This window comes from Mustelus asterias, chromosome 8, assembly GCF_964213995.1.
Source record: "Mustelus asterias chromosome 8, sMusAst1.hap1.1, whole genome shotgun sequence".
Lineage (NCBI taxonomy): Eukaryota > Metazoa > Chordata > Chondrichthyes > Carcharhiniformes > Triakidae > Mustelus > Mustelus asterias.
This window is the reverse complement of record NC_135808.1, coordinates 102816315-102840517: the sequence shown is the minus strand read 5'-3', so window position 1 is coordinate 102840517 and position 24203 is coordinate 102816315. Positions and strand designations below refer to the sequence as shown.

The window sequence follows — 24203 nt, the reverse complement described above, 5'->3', positions numbered from 1 at the left end:
TGTCAAACTAAAATCCATCTTGGGTAATATATTTTTTACAATTAATCCACCTAAAGGAGAGATGAACAAAACTGTTATACCTGTAAGTATTGTTTGTCACTCAAAGAACTCTCACGGTGATGTGAATAATCTGGAAATAGTAATGGTCAGTTGGTAAAATATATTGGTGTTTGAACTTCATCTGTACTATTTAGACCACTGCTCAATGTTCCCTAGAAACAAGTGATCTAAATATTTTAAATTCAGATAACAAGCTGCTTTAAAACTGACAGTTAATTAAAGAGTGACCGTACCTGCTTTTGGTTTGTGGGGCTCAGGTTACAAGAGCACCATATTTAACAGATTTTATTTTAAAGATTATTTTGCATCATGGGCTTCTTTGTCCAGCCTTTGAAGTTCCTTTCTTTGCATACACATGCACAAAACTGACTTTGGCAGATTCAATGCACTTAAAGCGCGAAACCAGCAACTGTTGCTGCTTCCAATCGGGGAGCCATCTTTACCATCTGGCCTGGAGATTTTAAAGAGCTGCAGCATCTCTCTGGTTCCGTCTGCTACATCATTATTTATTTGTAAATATGTACCACCTAGCATTTGTGCAGCCTTTGGAAGGCCCTAATCTCTGGAAACAGCACTTTTTACAACCAGTTATTCAACATTTACATATCAGGTTTATATAAATAAGAAAACCTATAAATACAATGCAAAGACAATACAAATTATAAAACTACAACTGTATGTTTCTTAATGATAAGAAATATTATTCAAATATTCCTATGAAATGGAACAGTAAATTTCGTTTTCATTCATATATAACACAGTAATTAAAAACATCCTAAGGCACTTCAGAGGAGCTGTATCAGATAATGTACAATACCCAGCCACAAAGAGATATTAGGACAGTTTGGTCAAAGGTGTAGTTTTAAGGAGCGATTTAAAAGGGGAGAAGATGGAGGAGTTTAAAGAGAAAATTCCAGAGCTCTCCACTTTGTGAATTGAAGTGCAGCTACCAATGGTGGAAGGATGAAAAACTGAAGATATTGTTCCACCTTCTGTGAAATATTGTCAATTCAACATATCTGAATAATCTTAAAAAGCATCCCATTTTTCATTGTTGTTTAGATAATTAATTATGCTTGAATACATTTATTAAGAAAAATATATATAAAATAAACCATCAGTATTTATCAATCCATACATACAGAGCAAAGTACAGCGTTATTTGATACATAAAGCCCCATGGTCGTAAGTCACTGTTCAGCTATCTCACACTCCAAGTGCTTATGCTGAAATGCTGGTAAGATGCAAAACTATCTTCAGGTCGAGTGTAGGCTTGACATGACTTAGAAAAGCCAATGGTTCAACTAAGTCACAACATAAACACCGTCAGAAATACTCACCCGGTTACATTAAAGGAAAACTTAACTGAACATACCCACAACCCAAACTGAAATTTTGTACAAAAAAAGGTTTTCAAGTTTATGTTTTTCTAAATTGCACTGTATTCAAATGAAAACGTAGCTTAAAAGACAGCTGTTTGATGTTTTGGGTAATTGTATTTGCTTTTAGAATTTCCAAACCCTGACATTAACTTGGATAATGACTCAATGTCAACCGAAGATCTGTTCTGATGATGACAAGGGCATGTGTTGAAATTCACTTCTTTCATTAAATCAAATTTATTTAAAATGAAATTATAGAAATATGTACACATTTTGTTGACTAAGTAACACTTCTTTGTTTGTACATGAGCATTAATGTTGCCAGCTCTTTACTGAGGCCTCAACTTGAAACCCAATGGTAGCTGTCCAAACGCATTAAAGTTTCCTTTAGCACAATGGAAGTAGGTGGTGACAGTTCAGTTTGACATACTGATTTTCTCCATCAGGAGTCATTTTGATAAAAGTATCAGAAGGCAATCAACTGTTAAAGCACAGCTACACCCCCATCACAGCGGCTGGTTATCATGTTCCCAATTTCCATCCATGTGTCAGTATGAGGATCATACACTTCAACAGAGTCCAGAGTGACTGGAGCTGAGGAATCCCGACCTGATGTTCTTCCTCCTACTGCATAAAGAAGGCCATTAACAGCAATGACCGAAACGCCAGCTCTTGCCATTTTCATAGGTGAAACCTCAAACCACTTTTCCTGGAAAAAGGAGGACAGGGGAGGGAAGGGAAAAAAGAAATCTGAATTCACCAAATCATGCAAGTTGCCTTCACTGATACGATCTACCAGTTCACCTTGGTGGGCCACTTGAGAAGACTAGCAATACACCACAGTAATGGCACAGGTCTCACTAATTTGCAAGACCATTTAACATCATTCACAGTAGTAATGATAGTGCTAGGATCCTCAGTTAATTTGTAGAGGTAATGGAGGCAGAGCAAAAAAGGTAAGATAAAGATAAACTCAATTTGAAGAACTGTATCAACACCATCCTCCAAGATGTTTTTTTAAAGTTTATCAGTGTCACAAGTAAAGCTTACATTGACACGGTAATGAAGTTACTGTTAAAATCCCCCAGTCTCCACACTCTGGTGCCTGTTCGAGTACAACAGAGGAAATTTAGCATGGCCAATGCACCTAATCAGCACGTCTTTTGGACTTGGGTGGAAACCGGAGCACCCGGAGGAAACACATGCAGACACAGAGAGAACGTGCAAACTCCTCACAGACAGTGACCCAAGCTGGGAATCGAACCTGGGCCCCTGGCGCTGTGAGGCAGCAGTGCTAACCACTGTGCCACCATGTGGCCCTATGATGGTGGCCTTCTCATCAGTGACATCTGGCTTCCCTTCCTTAAGAAACAGATTACCATCTATTCTGCACCATTGACCATTCAAAAGCAAGAATGTTAACATATACTGACCCATAACAAACACAATAGCCTGACCAATCAGCAGTGAGATCCAGACTGTATTCCCATCCCCCCCTTGATATAACTACCCTTTTCAGCTGTTCCAGTCATTCCTCCAGACGACAGGCATAGTATGCTGCCTGAAACGTCAAGCTCTACCAATTCTTCAAAGGGTCTCTTTTATTGCAATAACTGCTCTTTTCAGAGTAAATTTTACATGGTGTGACCGTAAATCATCTGACTCAATATTATTGAGTAATGAAAATGAGGATGAAAATCCTTAAACAACCGTTTATAAAGTAAATTGTTATAACAAAATTATAAAATCACTCCACCTACCTCCTGAAGTGAATACTTCTCTGCTGTCCGCAGAGCATTCTGAGTCTCATTCCACCCTCCAACAGCATAAACACAGTCATTCAGAACAGCCACTCCAACATAGGCTCTTCTTGTCTTCATATCATCTAATGTTGTCCAACGCTTTGTGATAGGATTGAACATTTCAGCTGAACAGAGTTCTGACCCTGAGTCACTCAAACCTCCAACAACATAAATTAAACCTGTGAAATAATTACAGATATTTCTGACTTGTATTGTTATTTATTAGTTTCAATTTTGAAGTTTGTCAAATCTATGGAAATGTTTTTGGTGTAAGCTTTAAAGTCCTGAAAAGTGAGCTTCTGAACTGATGCTCGCAATCCTTGCAGGAGAGCAAACATATATGGATTGGTCTAAATTTGCTATAATTAAATTCATGTTGAATTCTTTATTGACAAACATTATCCAGGTTCATACATGAGAAATGGCCTTTTGAGTGGGAAGACTGCTGCATGACCCCACTTAGACTCAGGACAGGTAGAGATGATGATAGTGGAGAGACAGTGGAGGAAGGTGGCTTGGTCATCCATGTCAAAGGCTACAGAGAGTTTGGGAAAAATGAGGAGGGGAACTGTATACCTTTGTCACAGTCACGTAGGATGTTATCTGTGACTTTGATAAGAATGTTTTTGGTACCGTGGCAGGGCGGAAGGCAGATTGCTCAGGTTTATAAAATTGTAACTCCATGCACAGCAGTGACATCTACCACAAACAATCTTAATAACCACGTCAGTGAAAAAATAAATCAATGAGTCATGTTCTAGTAGGTAGTGTCAGACCTTGCATTTCACAACAGCCAAAGAAGTACCGAGGGACAACCATGTTGCCAATAACTTCCCACTTATTGTCAGCGGGGTCAAATCTTTCCATCGTCTTCCCAATGTCTGCTCCTACCCAGCCTCCTGAAAATAATCAAAAGATGCGCACTGATTATAAATAACAAGAGCTCTGAATCCTCAATCTCACAAAACTGCTCTCCTGGCACACAAGTAAATTTGAAAAGTAAAATTTGTTACATTTGTTTACTTATTTGCAAAATCTGTATATTCATTCCTAATGTTTCCCCATATATCTCATGCATTCCGAAGGAGTCATTACTTCCACATGACTGCTCTTCTGCATTACCACTGCAAAGGTTTTAAGTCAGACTCATATAAAAAGTAATTACTAGGAAACTAAATACTTGTAAATAAAATCCAAAGATGTGTGAGTTCAGTTGATTGGCCATGCTAAATTGCCCCTTAATGTCAGGGAAGTAAAGGGTAAATAAGTGGGGTTACGGGGATAGGGCCTGGGTGCGATTATGACTGGTGCAGACCCGATGGGCCAAATGGCCTCTTTCTGCACTGTAGGATTCTATGATTCTATGAAAATCAGAAAAATGCTTCCAGGTCCACAATAGGACAGCTTGTTCAACTTACTGTTGGCCCTCAGGACCTATTGGCTACCTGACAATTGAACAACTAAGTCACTGGAGGAATTCCCATATTTCGGTCATTCAAAAATTTGTAATAATGTTTTAGTTTAGTTTTTTTTTAAATTGTGTCACAAACAGGCTTAGTCACACTGCAATGCAGTTACTGTGAAAATCCCCTCGTCGCCACACTGTGCGCCTATTCAGGTACGCTGAGGGAGAATTTAGCATGGTCAGCACTTCTTTCGGACTGTGGGAGGAAACCGGAGCACCCAGAGGAAACACACGCAGACACGAGGAAAACATGCAGACTTCATGCAGACTTCGTACAGACAGTGACCCAAGCTGGGAATTGAACGCGGGTCCCTGGTGCTGTGAGGCAGTAGTGCTAACCACTGTGCCACGATGCTGCCCTGGTCTAATACCAGCCAAGCCAATGAGCTTTTTCAGCCATGTGTCTATTTAACATGCTTGGTGCATAGGGCTGACAAGAACGTGTCCAAAACATACAAAAAAAAACGTTGTTACAATAGTGAAACGTTATTTAACAAAACCAAAGAACAAAGAACAATACAGCACAGGAACAGGCCCTTCGGCCCTCCAAGCCCGTGCCACTCCCTGGTCCAAACTAGACCATTCTTTTGTATCCCTCCATTCCCACTCCGTTCATGTGGCTATCTAGATAAGTCTTAAACGTTCCCAGTGTGTCCGCCTCCACCACCTTGCCCGGCAGCGCATTCCAGGCCCCCACCACCCTCTGTGTAAAATACGTCCTTCTGATATCCGTGTTAAACCTCCCCCCCTCTCACCTTGAACCTATGACCCCTCGTGAACGTCACCACCGACCTGGGAAAAAGCTTCCCACCGTTCACCCTATCTATGCCTTTCATAATTTTATACACCTCTATTAGGTCACCCCTCATCTTCCGTCTTTCCAGTGAGAACAACCCCAGTTTACCCAATCTCTCCTCATAACTAAGCCCTTCCATACCAGGCAACTGGTAAACCTCCTCCGCACTCTCTCTCAAGCCTCCACGTCCTTCTGGTAGTGTGGTGACCAGAACTGGGCGCAGTATTCCAAATGCGGCCGAACCAATGTTCTATACAACTGCAACATCAGACCCCAACTTTTATACTCTATGCCCCGTCCTATAAAGGCAAGCACGCCATATGCCTTATTCACTACCTTCTCCACCTGTGACGTCACCTTCAAGGGTCTGTGGACTTGCACACCCAGGTCCCTCTGCGTATCGAAGGCCATTACATGATTGAAACACTTTTTTCTCAGAGTCTTATAGGGCTAAATGCAATTTATAAGTACCAGATATATGGAATATATTTTGCTGATATTCTTACCAAGAGCATAAATAGCAGCATGACAGGCGCACACAGCAAGTCCACATCGAGGGGAATTCATAGAGGCCACAGCTGCCCACTGTTTAGTAACTGGATCATATCGTTCAGCACAGTCAAAAATCATGGAATCACTTTCACCTTAAAAAAATTGCAAGATTATCTTAAAAATGTAACAAACTAAACTTATCTGCAAGTCATCACAAACATGACTGTCATGCTGATTGGAAATGTTAATTATTTTTGAACTTAGTCAGTCAGTTGCTATTAAAGTGAAGTGAGATTTAAACAACCCCAAATTTTCCAAACCACCCATACCTCTGTCAACTTTCTGAGTCATGAGATTTCTGTAAATTTACAAACTTACTGGGATTTTTCTAAACTTTATCTAATTTCCTCCCCACCTTGCCATCGAAATAAATAAACTCATGTTGACCAGGAACTACAGCCAATCACAGCAAGAAAATAAATTGTCCTTATTAATTAGAAGAAAAGGTTTTGGAATCCTAGATTTGAGAGAGAAACTCTGAGAGATCTCGGAGCGAAGGTTATGAAGCACCATCTGCTAAGTCTCCTTGAAGGACCAGGTTTGATGAAAAAAAAAAGATCTTCAGTATGGACAAAACAATCTTAGCAAAGCAGCTCTGTACATAGTATTGCGAAGTTGAGTAGAATGTTAGAATTAGGTGTTTGTAAAACTATAAAAAATTGTAAAATGCTAAGAGGAGAAAGCATTTCATGGCCCTGTTAAAAACATTGTGATTTTTTTCCTGTACTTAGCAGGTACATGCAGTACACAGACTGAAACATTGTGTCGAGAGGCCAGGCAGCAGTGTTTTTGAATTTTAACCAATCAATTTAAAATATGCATTTGAATAACAGCAACCTATCAGATTTGAATTTGATGTTTTGGTAACCTGAGAATCAATCCTATTGTGGGGATGTTGGCATGTCATCGGGGATCTAAGAGCCAGCCAGCAACTGCCTCTGCCACAGCTCACAGCTTTAGAGAGGGGGAGAGAGAGAGAGAGACAGTTAGCAACTGCTCTCTGACACAGCAGCGACTGCTCTCTCTCTGCCACAGCAGCGACTGCTCTCTCTCTGCCACAGCTAAAACCTTTTAGCTCAAAGCCGTATCTGAATAGGACAAGTACCAAAAGAAGCCAGAAATTCCAGACAAAAGAAAGAAGAGAGAAAATTATCGTGAGATAATGTTGCAGCTATATAAGACCCTGGTCAGACCACACTTGAAGTACTGTGCTCAGTTCTGGTCGCCTCATTACAGGAAGGATGTGGAAGCCATAGAAAGGGTGCAGAGGAGATTTACATGGGTGTTGCCTGGGTTGGGGAGCATGCCTTATGAGGATAGGTTGAGTGAGCTCGGCCTTTTCTCCTTGGAGAGACAAAGGATGAGGGGTGACCTGATAGAGGTGTATAAGATGTTGAGAGGTATTGATCGAGTGGACAGTCAGAGGCTTTTTCCCAGGGCTGAAATGGTTGCCACAAGAGGACACAGGTTTAAGATGCTGGGGAGTAGGTACAGAGGAGATGTCAGAGGTAAGTTTTTCACGCAGAGGGTGGTGGGTGCGTGGAATGGGCTGCCAGCAACGGTGGTGGAGGCGAGTTCGATAGGGTCTTTGAAGAGACTTTTAGATAAGTACATGGAACTTAGTAAGATAGAGGGTTATAGGTAAGCCTAGTAATCGCTAAGGTAGGGGCATGTTCGGCACAACTTTGTGGGCTGAAGGGCCTGTATTGTGCTGTAGTTTTTCTATGTTTCTAAGATTCCGGAAGAAGACAAACCTCGTTGAAATTTTGAGTGTGACTAAAAATTCTATTTTTTTTGTTGATAAGTGGGAATTGTATTTATCTAAACAGCATTCCACTAACAAAGAACAAGTACTAGTGTTTTATTCGGTTTGTTAATAGTTTAGTTAACCTGTTCACTGTTAGTTAGGTAAATAAAGTGTTACTTGTTGATTTTACAGAGAGAATCTCAGGTAGTTATTTTGATTTAATCATGAAAGGTTGCTGAAGAGCAGATCATACTATTTCTCACTCACTTTAACAGATGATGAAGTGAGGTACTCCTCTTTGAATGGTTAAGTGTTAGTTCTCAGAGAGGGGAATCAACCTCCCCTTTATAACAATATGTATAGCAGAACAAAATTTAGGAATGAACAAAAAAAAATCAAATAAAGATTATGAGCAGCGGGTTAGGAATGTAGTCAGAGCACAGAGAAGTTAGACTTGTGCCACAAGTTCAGGAAAAATAAATCCACACAACCTTGGATGTAGCCACAGTATTTTCGGACATAAAAATAAAAGGCCAACCATATTTGTATTTCTCATTTTGCTCAAAAAAAAGGCTTATACTGAAGCTTTATTCAATATAGTAGCATTAACATCAAGTGGTTAAGAAATGAGACAAAATACTCCTCCACAGATCAAAGGTGACGAGAACTTCCCCTGAAGCTCTCAATTACAGACAGTGGGCAAGTCACAAACCACAGAGGATTGTTTAAAGTTTATGTATTAACATCACAAGTAGGCTTACATTAACACTGCAATTAAGTTACTGTGAAAATCTCCTAGTTGCCACATTCCAGCACCTATTCAGGTACACAGAGAGAATTTAGCATGGCCAATGCACCTAACCAGCACATATTTCAGACTATGGGAGGAAACCCACGCAGATACAAGGAGAATGTGCAGATTCTGTACAGTCACTCAAGCTGGGAATCGAACCCAGGTCCCTGACGCTCTGAGGCAGCAGTGCTAACCACTGTGCCACCATTGCCCATAGATTTTATACTCTACTAGCATAAAAGCTATTTGAGTCAGACACTTTAGGAACATTTAAGCGGTTATTGGATAGGCACAGGGAGCACACCAGGATGATAGGGAGTGGGATAGCTTGATCTTGGTTTCAGATAAAGCTCGGCACAACATCGTGGGCCGAAGGGCCTGTTCTGTGCTGTACTGTTCTATGTACTGTTCTATGTAATTGTTCACACCATAGTAATTTCACTTACCACCTATGACATAGATCATCCCTTCGAGAACTGCTACACCCAGGCCACTTCGAGCCTGGTGGAGGGACGACACTGTTGTCCAGTATTGACTGAATGAATCAAACCGTTCCACGCAACTGAGAGTTCTGCTGTCACTCCAGCGACCCCCCTGAAGCCGCGTGTACCCACCTTGTAAAAAGAAATGATAAAACATGTCTTCAGTGGTGCCCAATCAGGTACTATGACGCAAGTATACTGTGTACGTATAAAGGTCAATTTTTAATTAGTTAATTCATTAACTGTAACTTTACACTGGAGTTCTATGAAGGACATCGGAAAAATACAATTTCCTTGGAAAGCATGGCTTGGAATTTGCAGGGTTCTTGATAGTGAATTGTCGGGGTTCGTGCCATTACTTTGCTGAATCTAGCGTCCACTTCAGGATTTAGCACAAGCACAGAATAAACCAAAATTCCTGAAGTTGAGGTCTGTCATTCAGTGCTCTTCCACAGTTTACACAACATAACCCAATCACTGCCAACATTATCACCCTGGCAAAATCCCCACCTACAGAGTCAACAATCAATGAAATTAATTGATCAGTTGAGAACTTCCCTTTTTTACCTTGTATCACTGTTAGAAACCCTATAAAAGTTTATATTTCTTGAATGAGGTGTAACTGGGTTTTTCATGACGATCTGAGTAATAACTACTTCTCAATAAATTTCAAGGGAGTAAGGCCAGGCTGAATAGCTTCTACTTTAATGCCTGGAGTATTGCAAGTAAAACAGATAAGCTGAGGGCAATGATGGACATGTGGAAATGTGATATAGTAGCCATCACAGAGACATGGTTGAAGGAAGGACAGATTGGCAACTCAACATTCTGGGACATAGAAGGAGGAGGGAAAAGAGGAGGAGGCATTGCATTATTAGTTAAGGAGTCAGTTACTGTAGTAAGGAGAGGTGATATCTTGGAGGGGGTATCAAATGAAACTTTGTGGGTAGAGCTTAGGAATAAAAAAGGGGAAGCCACATTGTTAAATGTTTTTTATAGACCCCCAGATAGTCAAAGGGATATTGAGGTGCAAATGTGTGCTCAGTCTGTGAAGGTAAAAACAATAACAATTGGGTTATTATATCAGGTAATTTCAACTTTCCCAACATTAACTGGGATATACATAGGGTTAAGGACTTGGATGAAGTAGATTTCTTGAAATATGTACAGAAGAACTTTTAAAAACAATATGTGAAGGATCCAACAAAGGAGGGAGCTGCAGTGAACCTGATTCTGGGGAATGAAATCAGACAGGTGGTTGAGGTGGTGGTGGGGGAGCATTTTAGTGATAGCGATCACAACATGGTACAATTTAAGCTTGTTATGGACAAGGAAATAGACAAGCTGCAAAAGAAGTTTGGATTGAGGAGAGCAAATTTTAGCAAAATAAGACAGGAAAAGGCAACGTACACTGGGAACAGCTACTCATGGGAAAGTCGACAGAAGAGCAGTAGGGGGAATTCAAAAAAGTAATGGAGAGGGTACAAGTCCAGCATGCTCCCACTAGGGTGATAGGTAGGAATAACAAGCCCAAAGAACCATGGATGACCAGAGATATCCAGGGTACAATGCAATGAGAAGGAAAAGAAAGGCTTTGAAAAAGTACAAGGGTGAGATGTTTAAAAAGTTCCATTATTACTAGTGTTTTTCATTTCCTGATTTGCTGCCTGTGAGATTTCTTTAGCACGATTAGCTGCCGAGATAGTTTACTGACTTTACTGTAGCTCAAAGCTGGGAACCGCAGTGATCAAAGTTACAATCATTTGAACAAAGTAAAATTCTCGTCCTAGAGGTTGCTCGATCTTTCAGAACAGCTTTCTTTAAGATCGGTGGTGATTGCTGTTGCTTCATCGTGGGCTGCAAATTACAGGCTGATTTTTTTTTATTTACCTAAAACTCCACCTAAAGTTTCACTGAAAGTGGGCTTTAAAAATACAGCCACTAGTTTTGTTGCTGAAAGGGTTTAGAATCTCTTAGATATTAATCTATGACTACAATCCTAATAAAAGAGGAGTGAAGTGAATGGTGTTCTGATCATAGACGGTTATTAAGTGACAAAAAGGGCTTCAGGCCTCATAAATTAAAGGCATTGCAAACTGAAATTAAGAAGGATTTTGGAATTCAGCAAAGACTACCCAATGTTGCATTCAATTTACATATCAATAAAGAACTGACATGCTGGATCTTCCTTCTTGAAAAATAGGCTAATAGATGACCTAATAAAGACCATTACTCATTCTATCAAAATCTTTCTTAATTTTAGAGAGAGAATGTTTCCTCTTGTGGGGAAGAGCATAATTAGTTGCCATGAATATCATATAATCTTCAAGAAATCCACCAGAAAAACTTCTTAGAACAACGATTAGTGAGGGCAGGGAGTGGGTTGAGGTGAATAATATATATTTATACATTAAGGGGAAGCTAGACAAGCGAAGGAGGATGAAGGGAATCGAGAGTTACGGCGATAGATTTAGATGAAGAAAGATAGAGGAGACTCGAGTGGAGCATAAATGCTATCATGGCCTGTTTCTGTGTTCTGAAGCAACTTGCGTGAGATGAACAGTATCTCTGGGGAAGCAGGGAAAAAACTACTCATGACATTTTCAACCATTGTACTCCCCTCCAATTAGGATCATATGGATTTTTGTTTGGAAAGTAACAGTGGGAAATCCTGTCTCCAACTGTTGGAAATCAAACGTTGCAGCAGACCTGCATCATAAGCAGCCTAAGAAAATTCAGGAAATGTTCAGTAATGGATGCAAAAGGAACAGTGCACAAAACATGTTAAACTATGGGGTCACTACATAATGTATTAGTTTTCAGCTGCTGTGTTTCAGATCACTGCATTTGATCCCACCTGTCTTACAATTATATAAAATATTTGTATCTCGTAATTATTGAGCAAGAGGGTGATCATCAATGTTCCCCCAATTGGTAAACACGTACAACCTACCAATGGTAATGATGATGCACTTCATCTCATTGGTTGCTTTAAATGTCTAAATGTCATTTTAAATGTTTTAAAGATCTAATTACAGAAAGTACAAAGAACGAGAAGATAACCTATCGCATAGAGGTACTTCCTGGCCTTCCTTCGGGGACGAATCTTTGATGCAGATGACAATTTGCAGAACTTGTTCTCTTTCTGAGGTTTACTGACCTCCCTGTATTCCTCCAGCAACTTCTGCAGGGCAACTCGCAGACTAAAATCAGGTATACCTGGAGGTAGGAATCAGACTCTTTTGTATTTACCCCAACAAACAGATAGATATACAGCATTGTACAGAATATCCTACACCACAAAGTATAAAGCATCAGAGCCATCAATAATTGGAGCTAAACATTTGTGTTGGAAATAAATAGGTGTAGGCTGGCATGGCACTACTTTGAGAATTGAGCATATTATTAGTTTGTTGCAATGGTTAAACTATAAGAGACAGCTGGAGAATTCAACTAATAAGGTAGGATGAAGTAGGTTTTAATGTTAAATGGATATGGTAGACGTTTTTGATTCTCTGCTTATTGGTTTTCATTATTCTCTGAGCATTTAATTTGATTGAATCAGGGCACCGTAAAATTATACAGTTTGCACAACTCCAGGAAACAGCACAAATTGTATGTGGATCCTTATTTTCTTATGAAGTAGTCTTTAACAGTACGATGGCTCAGGCAGGCAATTTCCCTACTCCCCGGGGCACTCCACAAAGGTTAGAAGCCAGGCTCGGAAATCGGGACAGTAATGCAGAGCTGCGTCAGGACACAGAAATGGTCAGTCAGAGCAGCAATCTGACTGCGACTACTGTTTCGTGAAAGACCAGGCCAACATTTATGTGGCAGGTCCGGCTAAATTTCTGGTCAGAGGGAACTGGGCGGCACGGTAGCACAGTGGTTAGGGCGGCACGGTAGCACAGTGGTCAGCACTGCTGCTTCACAGCTCCAGGGACCTGGGTTCGATTCCCGGCTTGGGTCACTGTCTGTGTGGAGTTTGCACATTCTCCTCGTGTCTGCATGAGTTTCCTCCCACAGTCCAAAGATGTGCGGGTTAGGTTGATTGGCCAGGTTAAAAATTGCCCCTTAGAGTCCTGAGATGCGTAGGTTAGAGGGATTAGCGGGTAAATATGTGGGGGTAGGGCCGGAGTGGGATTGTGGTCGGTGCAGACTCGATGGGCCGAATGGCCTCCTTCTGCACTGTAGGGTTTCTATGATTTCTATGGATCATTATCTGAAAAGGAAACATTTGCAGGGCTAAGGGAAAAAAGCAGGGGAGCAGTGCGAAGTGAATTGTTGCTTCAGTGAGTCAACAAAGACAAAGACAAGTCGGGCCTAATGCCTCCTTCTGTTCGGTAATGATTCAAGGATATCAGCCCAAGACAGAACATTGCACACGTCTTGCTGCATGTGGGTGCAGGTTGCTTCATAATGTGAGAAGTTGTGAATGGAACTAAGCACTGCAGTAAACATCCCCACTTCTAACCTAATGATCATCGAATCATATAATACCTACAGTGCAGAAGGAGGCCATTCAGCTCATTGAGCCTGTACTGACAACAATTCCACCCAGGTCCTATCCCTGTAACTCCATGTATTCATCTTGCGAATCCCTTTGACATTAAGAGGCAATTTAGCATAGCTAATCCACCTAACCTGCACATCTTTGGACTGTGGGGGGAAACCAGAGCATCCAGAGGAAACCCACGCAGACACAAGGAGAATGTGCAAACTCCACACAGACAGGCTGGAATTGAACTTGGGCCTGGCGATGTGAAGCAGCAGTGCTAACCACTGTGCCGCCATGCTGCCCAGTGGATGGAAGGAAGGTCATTGATAAGGCAGCTGAAGATGGTTGGGTCTTGGTCACTGACCTGAGGAATTCCCAAAGCGGTGTCCTGGGACCATGATTGGCATCCAACAAACATCTTCCTTTGCGCTCGGATGTGACTCCAGAATGTGGAATGCCCCCCTCCCGATTCCCAGTGATTTCAATTTTAGTAGGGATCCTTGATGCCACATTTGGTCAAATGCTGCTTTGGGCGGCACAGTAGCACAGTGGTTAGCACTGCTGCTTCACAGCTCCAGGGACCTGGGTTTGAATCCCAGCTCGGGTCACTGTCTGTGTGGAGTTTGCACATTCTCCCTGCGTCTGCGTGGGTTTCCTCCGGGTGCTCCGGTTTCCTCCCACAGTCCAAAGATGTGCGGGCTAGGTTGATTGGCCATTCTAAATTGCCCCTTAGTGTCCCGGGATGCATAGGTTAGAGGGGTTAGTGGGCAAATATGTAGGGATTGCCGTGGTTCCCCGTGGACGGCAAGAAGAATTCATCAATCAGAATAGAGAGTCTGAGTCTTGATCTTCCAGGCAGCAAGGCTTTATTAGCTAATACATTTCAATAAAGCCGGGATTTCCAGATGAATCCAAAAAACCAGTGCTCTGACAGTCCTTTTTATCCACATTTAGCTTCATATTTCATCATTCTTATCTTACAGTCAAGGTTTTTTTGTTGCAGACCCCAAGGCCACTTTTCGTTAGCCACCATGATTTACTAGACCTACGTTATCTGCCTTCTTTCTGTTTTTTCACTAATGAATGTGCTATATCACTGTGGTTACATCCTGCCTTCTTATCTGAAGTTTATTGTCTAATCAGCCAAGGTTGTTGCTTGTTCAACCATTGTAGGGCATCCTGCTATGCCAAGTCTTTTTTCCCGTTGTCTGACTTTCTCACGTTTATTTAAGAAATTACTTTCAGCTTCTATGTTCATTTATGTGAGTATCCATGTGTATGCTTAATAAGATATGTGATATATGAGAGCTTCTCAAGTAGTGATTATCTCTTCTATGTTAATTATTATCTCCTACTTGTCCTAATAATTATTCCTTCCAATATATGTTGTCTTAATGATTATTCCTTACAGGATATGTAGATAGGGCCTGGGTGGGACTGTGGTTGGTGCAGACTCGATGGGCCAAATGGCCTCTTTCTGCACTGTAGGATTCTATGATTCTATTCTGAAGGATTCTATGATGTCAAGAGCAGTCACTCTCTGGTATTCAGCTCTTTTGTCCATGTTTAGACTCAAGCTGTAATGAGCTCTGGAGCTGTGTGGTCTGGAATTGAAGGCGAGTATCAAACCTACAGATTAGAAAGATCAGAGAGGGGATCTTGGTATTTCAGGAGTATATTGCAATTGACCTCCATATTCCTGGGCTGGGAAGAATTCCTATCCCGAGGTCCTGCTATGAAGTAGATGATGTAAATACAGATGGTTAGTTGACTGTTGTGCCCCCTATAGTCAAATAGCTTGGTTGACAGATACTCTGCATGTTCACATTACGTGGAGATGCCGGCGTTGGACTGGGGTAAACACAGTAAGAAGTTTAACAACACCAGGTTAAAGTCCAACAGGTTTATTTGGTAGCAAAAGCCACACAAGCTTTCGGAGCTACCAAACAAACCTGTTGGACTTTAACCTGGTGTTGTTAAACTTCTTACTGTGTTCACATTACGAGCAGACACCAATAATAAACGCTTGTAGAGGAATGCAGCAGCCAGTTTGTGCACAGCAAGGTCCCACTTGTATGTAGAAGTAACATTCTGAGAAAACACTGAAGTGTTAGCAATATTAGCCCAAGAATGTGGAATACTCAAAACACTATCATACCTTCAATGTACTTGAACAACCTCCGTGAAGAGAGCAGAGGGAATCGAACAGGATCCAGAACTTCAATCACGCACTTTTTCCTTTTGCCCATGTCTTTGAGAACCCACTCCATAGCAGCTGTGAAAACTTGATATTCGTCCTCAATGTGGAGGTCTTCACTTTTTAAAATCTTAACCAGTAGGTCTTTTTCTAATCCCATAAATTCCTCAGTTTTGCAAACTTCCAGGAAGTGCACATAAATGTAGCTTTCACTGAATTCTATGAGATCATGGCAGGCGATTTGTTCAGCAAATTGATAAATCCCTACACAGTTTGAAGGCTCAACTTGTCCTTTTAAAAAATCACTGCACATGTTCACAATCTCAGTTAACTGCAACATATCCGCTGCAAGGATCACCTCTTGCACATTTTTTATGCTGACATTGATGATACCTGTTTGACATGGGGTAAAAGAAAGAAAATGCATTTAAAGCTCATAAAAAGAGGACTGCTTACTTCGTCGTGGGGTTAGCTGAACTTGTCCATGTTCACTCTAATGGGGCTTCAAATTAAAGACGACAGAACCAACTATTCTGCAAAGAAACAGTTTCAACAACATAACAGGCACTGAATGCACGGTCATTAGCATATTCTGGGTTTTCTCATCATTCATTCATTGGTCAGTTAGCTCAGCTCACACTGTGAATGGTCCATTATTAATTATTTTGTTCCTGTCTAATGGAACTTTCCAAATTTATTTTTATTGGTTCTGGAGCAAGATTGTTTTCATTGCTCATCCCTAGCTGACCCTGAGAAGGTGATAGTGGATGTTCTTCTTGTGAAGATGCTCCCCACAGTTGTGTTATGAAAGGGAATTCTTGGATTTAAACCCAGTGATGATGAACCAACAACATATGTCTGAATTAGGATAGTGACTTCGAGGCTTCATGCTCCCGTAACATCATTGCTCGCTGCTTTCAGTGATCGAGTTCAGCAGGGATGAGAAGTGTTGTCCAAGTAACCTGACAGGTTACTGCAGAGTCGTAAATATTGCATTCTGCAGCCAGAGTGCACTAATGATGCATGAATTATACAACGGAATCAAATTCCAGGAACACCAACGATTCAAACTGCTCCATCCCTGTGCTACTGACCTTATTCAGTGTTGTTGTAACTGCACCCACCTGCGCAAGTCATCAATCAAGCTCCAGACTTGAGTCTGCTCGGTGAGAAGGGTCAGCTGTTGAGTCAGCACCAACCCAGTCTCTACCCTGCTCTTGTGGTCAGTGTTGATATGCCTGGTTCAGTTAAGCTCCAGGACAAGATGCGTACATGTTAGGGGGCCTTGGTTATGTTACTGCCATTGAAGGTTTGTGTGTGGAGGGCTGGGCTTTATCACATCATTGCCTGGCATTTATTTACATGGGGCAAATGTTATCTGACCCTTGTTAGCCCAAATATAGATGCTATTCAAGTCCTGCTGCAAACTGGCATGGACTGCTTCATTATCGGCAAAGTAGTAAATGGAGTCGAACAATAACATGTATTTGTATCACACCTTAAATTCGTAAAGCATCTCACGGTGCTTCACAGATGTATTATAAAACAAACATATGATAGAGAGCCACATAAGCAGATATTGTGGCCAAAAGCTTGTTCAAAGAGGTAGTTTTTAAAGAGTATGTTCAAGAAAGAAAGTGAGGTACAGACACAGAGAGAGTTAGGGAGGGAATTCCAGTGTTTATGGCCATGCTATTTCTGATGTGATGGCAGGGGGAAGGTCACTGAAGATGCAGCTGACAATAATCAGGTTGAGGACGGAGACCTGTGGAACTTCTGCAGAGATGTCCTGTGGCTGTGGTGACCAGCTTCCAACAATCCCAACCAGCTGCCTTTGTCAGGCATGGCTGACATGGTTTTCCCACATGTGCTGGAGAGGCACCTGGTCCTGCCTCACACTATCTCTCGCCACCGTTGCTAAATTATCAGACTGCTTCTCTGACATTCAGTGCTAGATGAGCAGAAATTTCCTCCAACGAAACATTAGCAAGGCTGAAGTTGCCGTCACTAACTCAATCCCTACTAACTCCATCCCTCTCTGCGACTAAGTTGAACTACACTGTTCACTACCTTGCCATCAAATCTGACACCAAGATGAGTTTCCAACCTCATATCACTCATACTGCCTATTTCCACTTCCGTAACATTGTCTGAAAGTTAGAAATACTCTATTTAGATCAAGTATGTAATCTTAAGATGATTCTTCTTGCTTTGCAACCCTTCATGCGAAATATCAAAAACAGATCTTTCTAAAATAGTTGCTATACAGAGTTTTTTCAATTTAATTATCTTGAAAAAATAATTTACATTTTTAAAAGGCCTTGAACGGTCTTCAGAAAGATCTTGAAAATCTGGTTATTCATATAAATAATGTATTTATTAAATATGAGGAAGATTTATTTCTTCTGTCTCTTTTCACACAGTGGCATCAAACATAATGCCAACTCTGCATTTCTACACACAGGGAGCATCTTGTTGAAGACTTGGAAAAAGACACATACATTAAAATATGTAAAACATGTAAAAAGCACAGTAAGTACATGATTAAATTCAATCTATAAGTAGCAAACCAATGAATTTGAGAAACCATGGAGCGGCGCTTTCTGATCCTTCCGTCTGACGGTCCAGCAGCCTTTATTTCAGGATACACAGTACAGATTGTCACAAAACACACAACAGTCAGTCGAGCACATCGTGTTAACAAATTAACTTGAAAAAAATTCACACCATTCTGCAATGAACAAATCCTGCTCTATTTGTGAAATCCCTCCCACTCAAAAGTGATAAGATCAAATATTGAGCATGACATGTGCCCCCACAATTGAAATATTATCTATACAACATTACATTTATAACAACTTTACTACCCACTCTGAATGATCGAAACTTTTGTATTCGATGACAGCATAACCAACACGAGGACATCTCCCTGAAAAGCATAGAAACATAAAGAATAGGAGCAGGAGTAGGCCATTCAGCCCTTCAAGCTTGCTCCACCAGTCATTATGATCATGGCTGATATCCAACTCAGTAACCTGTTCCGGCTTTCCCCCATATCCTTCAACATATCGTGATGTAGCAGTGAGTAACTATCACGTCAGCAGAAATGCAAAGTTCTCTGTTACATTTTGACTATGATTTTTCAAAGGCATGACAGTTCAGAAAAAGAATGCGATGGCTCCAACAGGAACAAATAAAATACTTGAAAGTACTTGAATAGTAACTCTGGACTCCACACTAAACGGGTTGGAGAACTTCACCTGTGCATGCATGCTTTAGAGTAGCTAATTCTGAATTGCCCAGCACTATCTGGTACACTGGTGCCACTATAAATAGTACTAAACAAATAGAGAAAAGTTCTGCAAATCTGCAAGGACAATTTCAAAGTTTGCAGGAGACTCAAAACTTGGCAGCATTATAAACTGTGAAGAGGACAATGTAGAACTAAGTTGCTGGAATGGACAGATGGGTGTCAGATGAAGTTCAAAGCAGAGAAATGTGAGGTGACGCATTTTGGTAGGAAGAATGTGAAGACAATATAAAATAAGAGTAAAATTCTTAAATGGGTTCAGGAGCAGAGGAACCTGGATGTATATGTGCATAGATCAGTGAAGATGGCAGGACAGGTGGAGAGAGCAGTTAATAATACAATATCCTGGGATTTATTAATAGGGGCATAGAGTACAAGAGCAAGGAGATTATGCTGAACTTGTACAAGACACTAGTTTGACCTCAGCTGGAATACTGTGTACAGTTCAGGGCACCACATTACAGGAAGGATGTGAACCCATTGGAGAGAGTGCAGAAAAGGTTTACAAGAAGTACAATTACCAGGGATGAGAAACTTCAGTTATGAGTATAGATTGGACGGGTTGGGACTGTTGTCCTTGGAGAAAAGTAAACTAAGAGGAGATTTGATAGAGATGTTCAAAATGATGAGGGGCTAAACAGAATAGAGAGGGAGAAACTGTACCTGCTCACAAAAGGATCAAGAATGAGAGGGCATATATTTAAAATGATTTGCAAAAGAAACTGTGAGGTTAGAGAAAGCTTTTTCACACAGTAAGTGGTTTGGATTTGGAACACACTGCCTGGAAATGTGATGGAGGCAGGTTGAACTGAGGCATTCAAGAGGACATGAGATGATTATTTGAACATAAATAATGTGCATGGGTATGGGGAAAAGGAGGAGAATGGTACTAAGTCATGATGCTCGTTTGGTGAGCCAATGCAGACACGATGGGCCAAATGGTCTCATTCTGTAACAATTCAGTGATTGTGTGAAAGTAAAAACTGAAATTGCTGAGAACACATAACAGGTCCAGCGAACACTCTAAAGGAAAAAAGATAGATTGAACCTTTAGGTGTTTAAAAGATCCCCTATTACACCTGGCGACAAGGAGAAAGGGCATTCCGTGATGGACTATCCTAGTTCAACAAAATGTGCAATTATATGGCTCCTTTCATGTAGAAAAAAGTGCCAGGGTATCTCACAGAGAATGGTCAGGCATAAAAAGTGAAGTGCAGCCAAACAAAGAGATATCAGATGACCGAAAGCTTGGTCAGAAAAGTTTGAAGGATTTCGCTTTAGACCTGAACTCTTGCTCTGACAGATGCTGAGGAAGCTGCTGATTATTCTTCTTCCCTCCTTCCAGTGTTTTATTGCCAATTATTTTTCCACTGGGTTTATCAAGCAGGGTGGCATAGTGGTTAGCACTGCTGCCTCTCAGCGTCAGGGACCCGAGTTCAATTACCGGCTTGGGTCACTGTGTGAAGTCTGCATGTTCTCCCCGTGTCTGCGTGGGTTTCCTCCGGGTGCTCCGGTTTCCTCCCATTGTCCGAAAGACGTGCTGGTTAGGTGTATTGACCATGATAAATTCTCCCTCAGTGTACCCGAACAGGCGCCGGAGTGTGGCGACTGGGAGATTTTCACAGTAACTTCATTGCAGTGTTAATGTAAGCCTACTTGTGACACTAATAACTAAATATTGAGAGTTTAGCGTGACCGTTACCTGTGTAAATGAACTCCAGAAGCAGGCGGAAGGTTTCTGCCTCGATGCCATGGATTTGGATGAGGTCTTTGCCGGTCTCCTGCATCCCTCCTGCGAACAGCACTGCGAAGTAGGGGCTGCTGGCGGCCAGGATCAGCTTGTGGACGCTGAAAAGCTGCTCCTCCACCTGCAGCTGCACATCGCAGAACTCGGCGCGGGCCCTCATGCGGTTGATCTGGGCCAGCAGAGCCCGGGCGTGTTTATCACCGGCCCACCGCGCCGGCTCGCAGGCCGGGCTCGGCCCCGGCTTCGGATACACGCACTGAGCCATCAAATCAGCCCCTTAGCCTGGCACCGCCACACGGCCCTCGGCCGGCTGAGCCCCCCCGGGGGTTCCCGCAGTCACATCCACAACCCGCTCCTCCGACCCCCCATCAATCCTGTCACCTCCCTCAACCGCTAATCCTCCCTGCCAGGAGGGGGAATCCAGCCCCGCATCGGCTGCTGCCTCAGGTCGCCGGCCGGCAGGCCCCGATGGATGGTCCTCAGCAACGTCCTAGAGGGCTGGGTGGTGAGCTGGGTCCTCCGGGACTGCGGGAGGCGCTGTATCCTCCGGGACAGCTGGGTGCGCCGCGTCCTCCGGGAGTGCGGGGGGCGCCGTGTTCTCCGGGACCGCGGGGGGCGCTGTGTTCTCCGGGACCGCGGGGGGCGCTGTGTTCTCCGGGACCGCGGGGGGCGCTGTGTTCTCCGGGACCGCGGGGGGCGCTGTGTTCTCCGGGACCGCGGGGGGCGCTGTGTTCTCCGGGACCGCGGGAGGCGCTGTGTCCTCCGGGACTGCGGGGGGCGCTGTGTCCACCGGGACAATTGGAGGCGCTGTGTTCTCCGGGACAGCAGGAGGCGCTGTGTCCTCCGGGACAGCTGGGTGCGCCGTGCCTCCGGGACTGCGGGAGGCGCCGCGTCCTCCGGGACAGCGGGAGGCGCCGCGTCCTCCGGGACTGCGGGAGGCGCCGCGTCCTCCGGGACAGCTGGGTGCGCCGTGCCTCCGGGACTGCGGGAGGCGCTGCGTCCTCCGGGACAGCGGGAGGCGCTGCGTCCTCCGGGACTGCGGGAGGCGCTGATTTACTCTGGCACAACAACCAACATTATTAAAACAAATTGTCCATTTTCCCTTACATCCATGTTAATATCCAAAGGACGTTGTTTATATTTTTGACAATTATAATTGTTGCTTCTCCAAGAAGCTGGAAGGGTTGGGCGGTATGAATTTCCATTCTGAACCCGAGTCGGTTACTATTTACTGTGTTGAAATGAAACAGTTCCAGCTGACGATTGCTCCTGCTAATCAATGTGAGGGGTTCAGAGTGTGTGGTATGAGAATGGCCTCTGTCTGCACTGCATCTCAGTGACTGCCGCTGCTGGTATGTGCACATGCGCAGTTCAACACTGACAGCCGGACGTTTCTGTGATACTCCGATAGGCCACTGGGTGCGCTATTGCATTTGCAATATTTGCTACCAAATAAACCTGTTGGACTTTAACCTGGTGTTGTTAAAACTCTTACTGCGCTATTGCAGTCAGTGAAGATGGAATCATTTAGAAATAGCTGATTTGACATGAATTACACACTCTTTACACTTATTCCCACTATAAGGAGCAATATTAAAGTTAAGCCTTGTTCAGTGTGGAGTTGTTAACAGCATACTAAGTCACAATTACTCTCTGGCTCTGAAAAACTGATTTTTTACAGTGCAGAAGGTAATTCCCTCAGAAGAACATTTAAAAGTTGCAAACGTTTAGTAAAATAAGATATTTTTTAAAAAATAATTGTAGTATTTATCTCATAACCCCATAGGGGTGACATGGTGGCACAGAGGTGAGCACGACTGCCACAGCGCCAGGGATTTGGGTTTGATTCCTAGCTTGGGTGACTGTTTCTGTGGAGTCTGCACATTCTCCCCGTATCTATATGGGTTTCCTCCCACAGTCTGAAAGACGTGCTGGTTAGATGAATTGGTTATGCTAAATTCTCCCTCAGTGTACCTGAACAGGTGCTGGAGTGTGGGCACTAGGGGATTGTCAAAGGAACTTAATTGCAGTGTTAATGTAATCCTACTTGTGACACACATAAAAAAACTTCTGTTCTAATATTTGTCAGACACGGTAGCACAGTGGTTAGCACTGCTGCTTCACAGCGCCAGGGACCTGGGGTTTGATTCCCAGCTTGGGTCACTGTCTCATTAGCCATCATTTTTGTCTAATAACCTTATCAAATGCTTTTTTAAAATCTGAATATAATACATCCATGTATTTGTGTCATGTTTCTTGTGCAGGATTTGTTTTAGCTGTCAGTTCTATTATTAGTGCCGCTTTGTCTGTAACCGGCAATCTACATGTTGTTACTACAGCAGCATAATTGATCTTAATTGCTAAAGTGCTTGTTTTAAACTGAGCTAATGCTGTTCATTATTTTAATGTTTTCCCCTGGGGTTTTTCAGAGTCGGGCTTGATTAACATGAAAAGATATATGACTGGGTGGGGCTAGGTTCACGGAGTAAACAAGCTCAGGTGCAGAGGAAATTCAAGAATTGCCTGGGTTGAAGCGTTTCAGCTACGAGGAGAGGCTCATTAGGCTGGGGTTGTTTTCCTTAAAGCCGAGTAGGCTGAGGGGGCACATAATTGAGGTGTACAAAATTATGAGAGACGTAAATAGGTCAGATAGGAAGAAACAATTCCCCTTAGTGGAGGGGTCAATAACCAGGGGGTGTAGATTTAAGGTATGGGGCAGGAGATGTAGAGGAGATTTCAGGAAAAACCTTTTCACCCAGAGGGTGTTGGAAATCTAAAAATCACTGTTTGAGTAGGTGATAGATGCAGGAACCCTCACAACATTTAAGAAGCATTTAGATGAGCACTTGAAATACCATAGCATACAAGGCTATGGACCAAATGCTAGAAAATGGAATTAGAACAGATAGGTGTTTGATGGCCAGTGCAGACACATTGGGCTGAAAGGCCTCTTTCTGTGCTGTAAAACTCTATGATTCTATCATTATGTCATTAATAATGCATGGATGTGTTCCACATCTCACAATTATCTCAACAAGAAGTTCCAAGTTCCCAGTTTGAATGTCAACTCAAATAGGTTATTAATGGATTAGCTGTCAATGTGGGGTTACAAATAAAGATCAGTTTTCATCTCGGATTAAATACTTGAGAGATGTTAAAAGTTTTGAATCAGCTTTCATGAATGAGATTTTTTTTACTGTGAAAGGCTGTAAAGGTTACTTAGACCTTTAATTTATTTAATCTCAATCTGGCTCTGAAGGTGTGCCCATGGTGGATACCGGTGAGTTGGCCTGGAGGGTGTAAGGTCATTGGGGTGGCTGGGATGACCTGGGTTGGCACGAGATGGAATGAGACTATTGAAGTGGCATGAGA

The 24203-nt window shown here is 42.5% G+C and overlaps 1 protein-coding gene across 3 annotated transcripts; it reads right to left on the bottom strand.

The window, feature by feature from the left end:
- Positions 1-315: 315 nt before the first annotated feature.
- ipp (intracisternal A particle-promoted polypeptide) lies at positions 316-21410 on the bottom strand. Of its 3 annotated transcripts, none has more exons than XM_078218611.1 (8): positions 20787-21410; positions 15736-16167; positions 12116-12298; positions 9044-9211; positions 6012-6149; positions 4021-4140; positions 3203-3423; positions 316-2151 (listed from the first exon to the last, which is right to left on the bottom strand). In XM_078218611.1, exons 1-8 carry the CDS (start codon positions 21094-21096, stop codon positions 1927-1929), a joined length of 1797 nt encoding a protein of 598 aa, XP_078074737.1. In that variant the 5' UTR covers positions 21097-21410; the 3' UTR covers positions 316-1926. The 3 variants fall into 3 exon arrangements, with proteins under 3 accessions (XP_078074737.1, XP_078074736.1, XP_078074738.1); XM_078218610.1 differs by having other exon boundaries at positions 4021-4143; positions 20787-21406; XM_078218612.1 differs by having other exon boundaries at positions 4021-4143; positions 12143-12298; positions 20787-21401.
- Positions 21411-24203: the final 2793 nt, after the last annotated feature.

Bases quoted from the DNA above. Each gene is read 5' to 3' on its own strand.
- ipp (XM_078218610.1), bottom strand. From the start codon at position 21,096: ATGGCTCAGTGCGTGTATCCGAAGCCGGGGCCGAGCCCGGCCTGCGAG. The intron at 9,212-12,115 runs GTAATTAGATCT...TCTTTTTACAAG, and splicing joins TCTCGTTCTTTGTACTTTCT to GTGGGTACACGCGGCTTCAG. The intron at 4,144-6,011 runs GTAAGAATATCA...GATTATTTTCAG, and splicing joins TGCTGCTATTTATGCTCTTG to GAGGCTGGGTAGGAGCAGAC.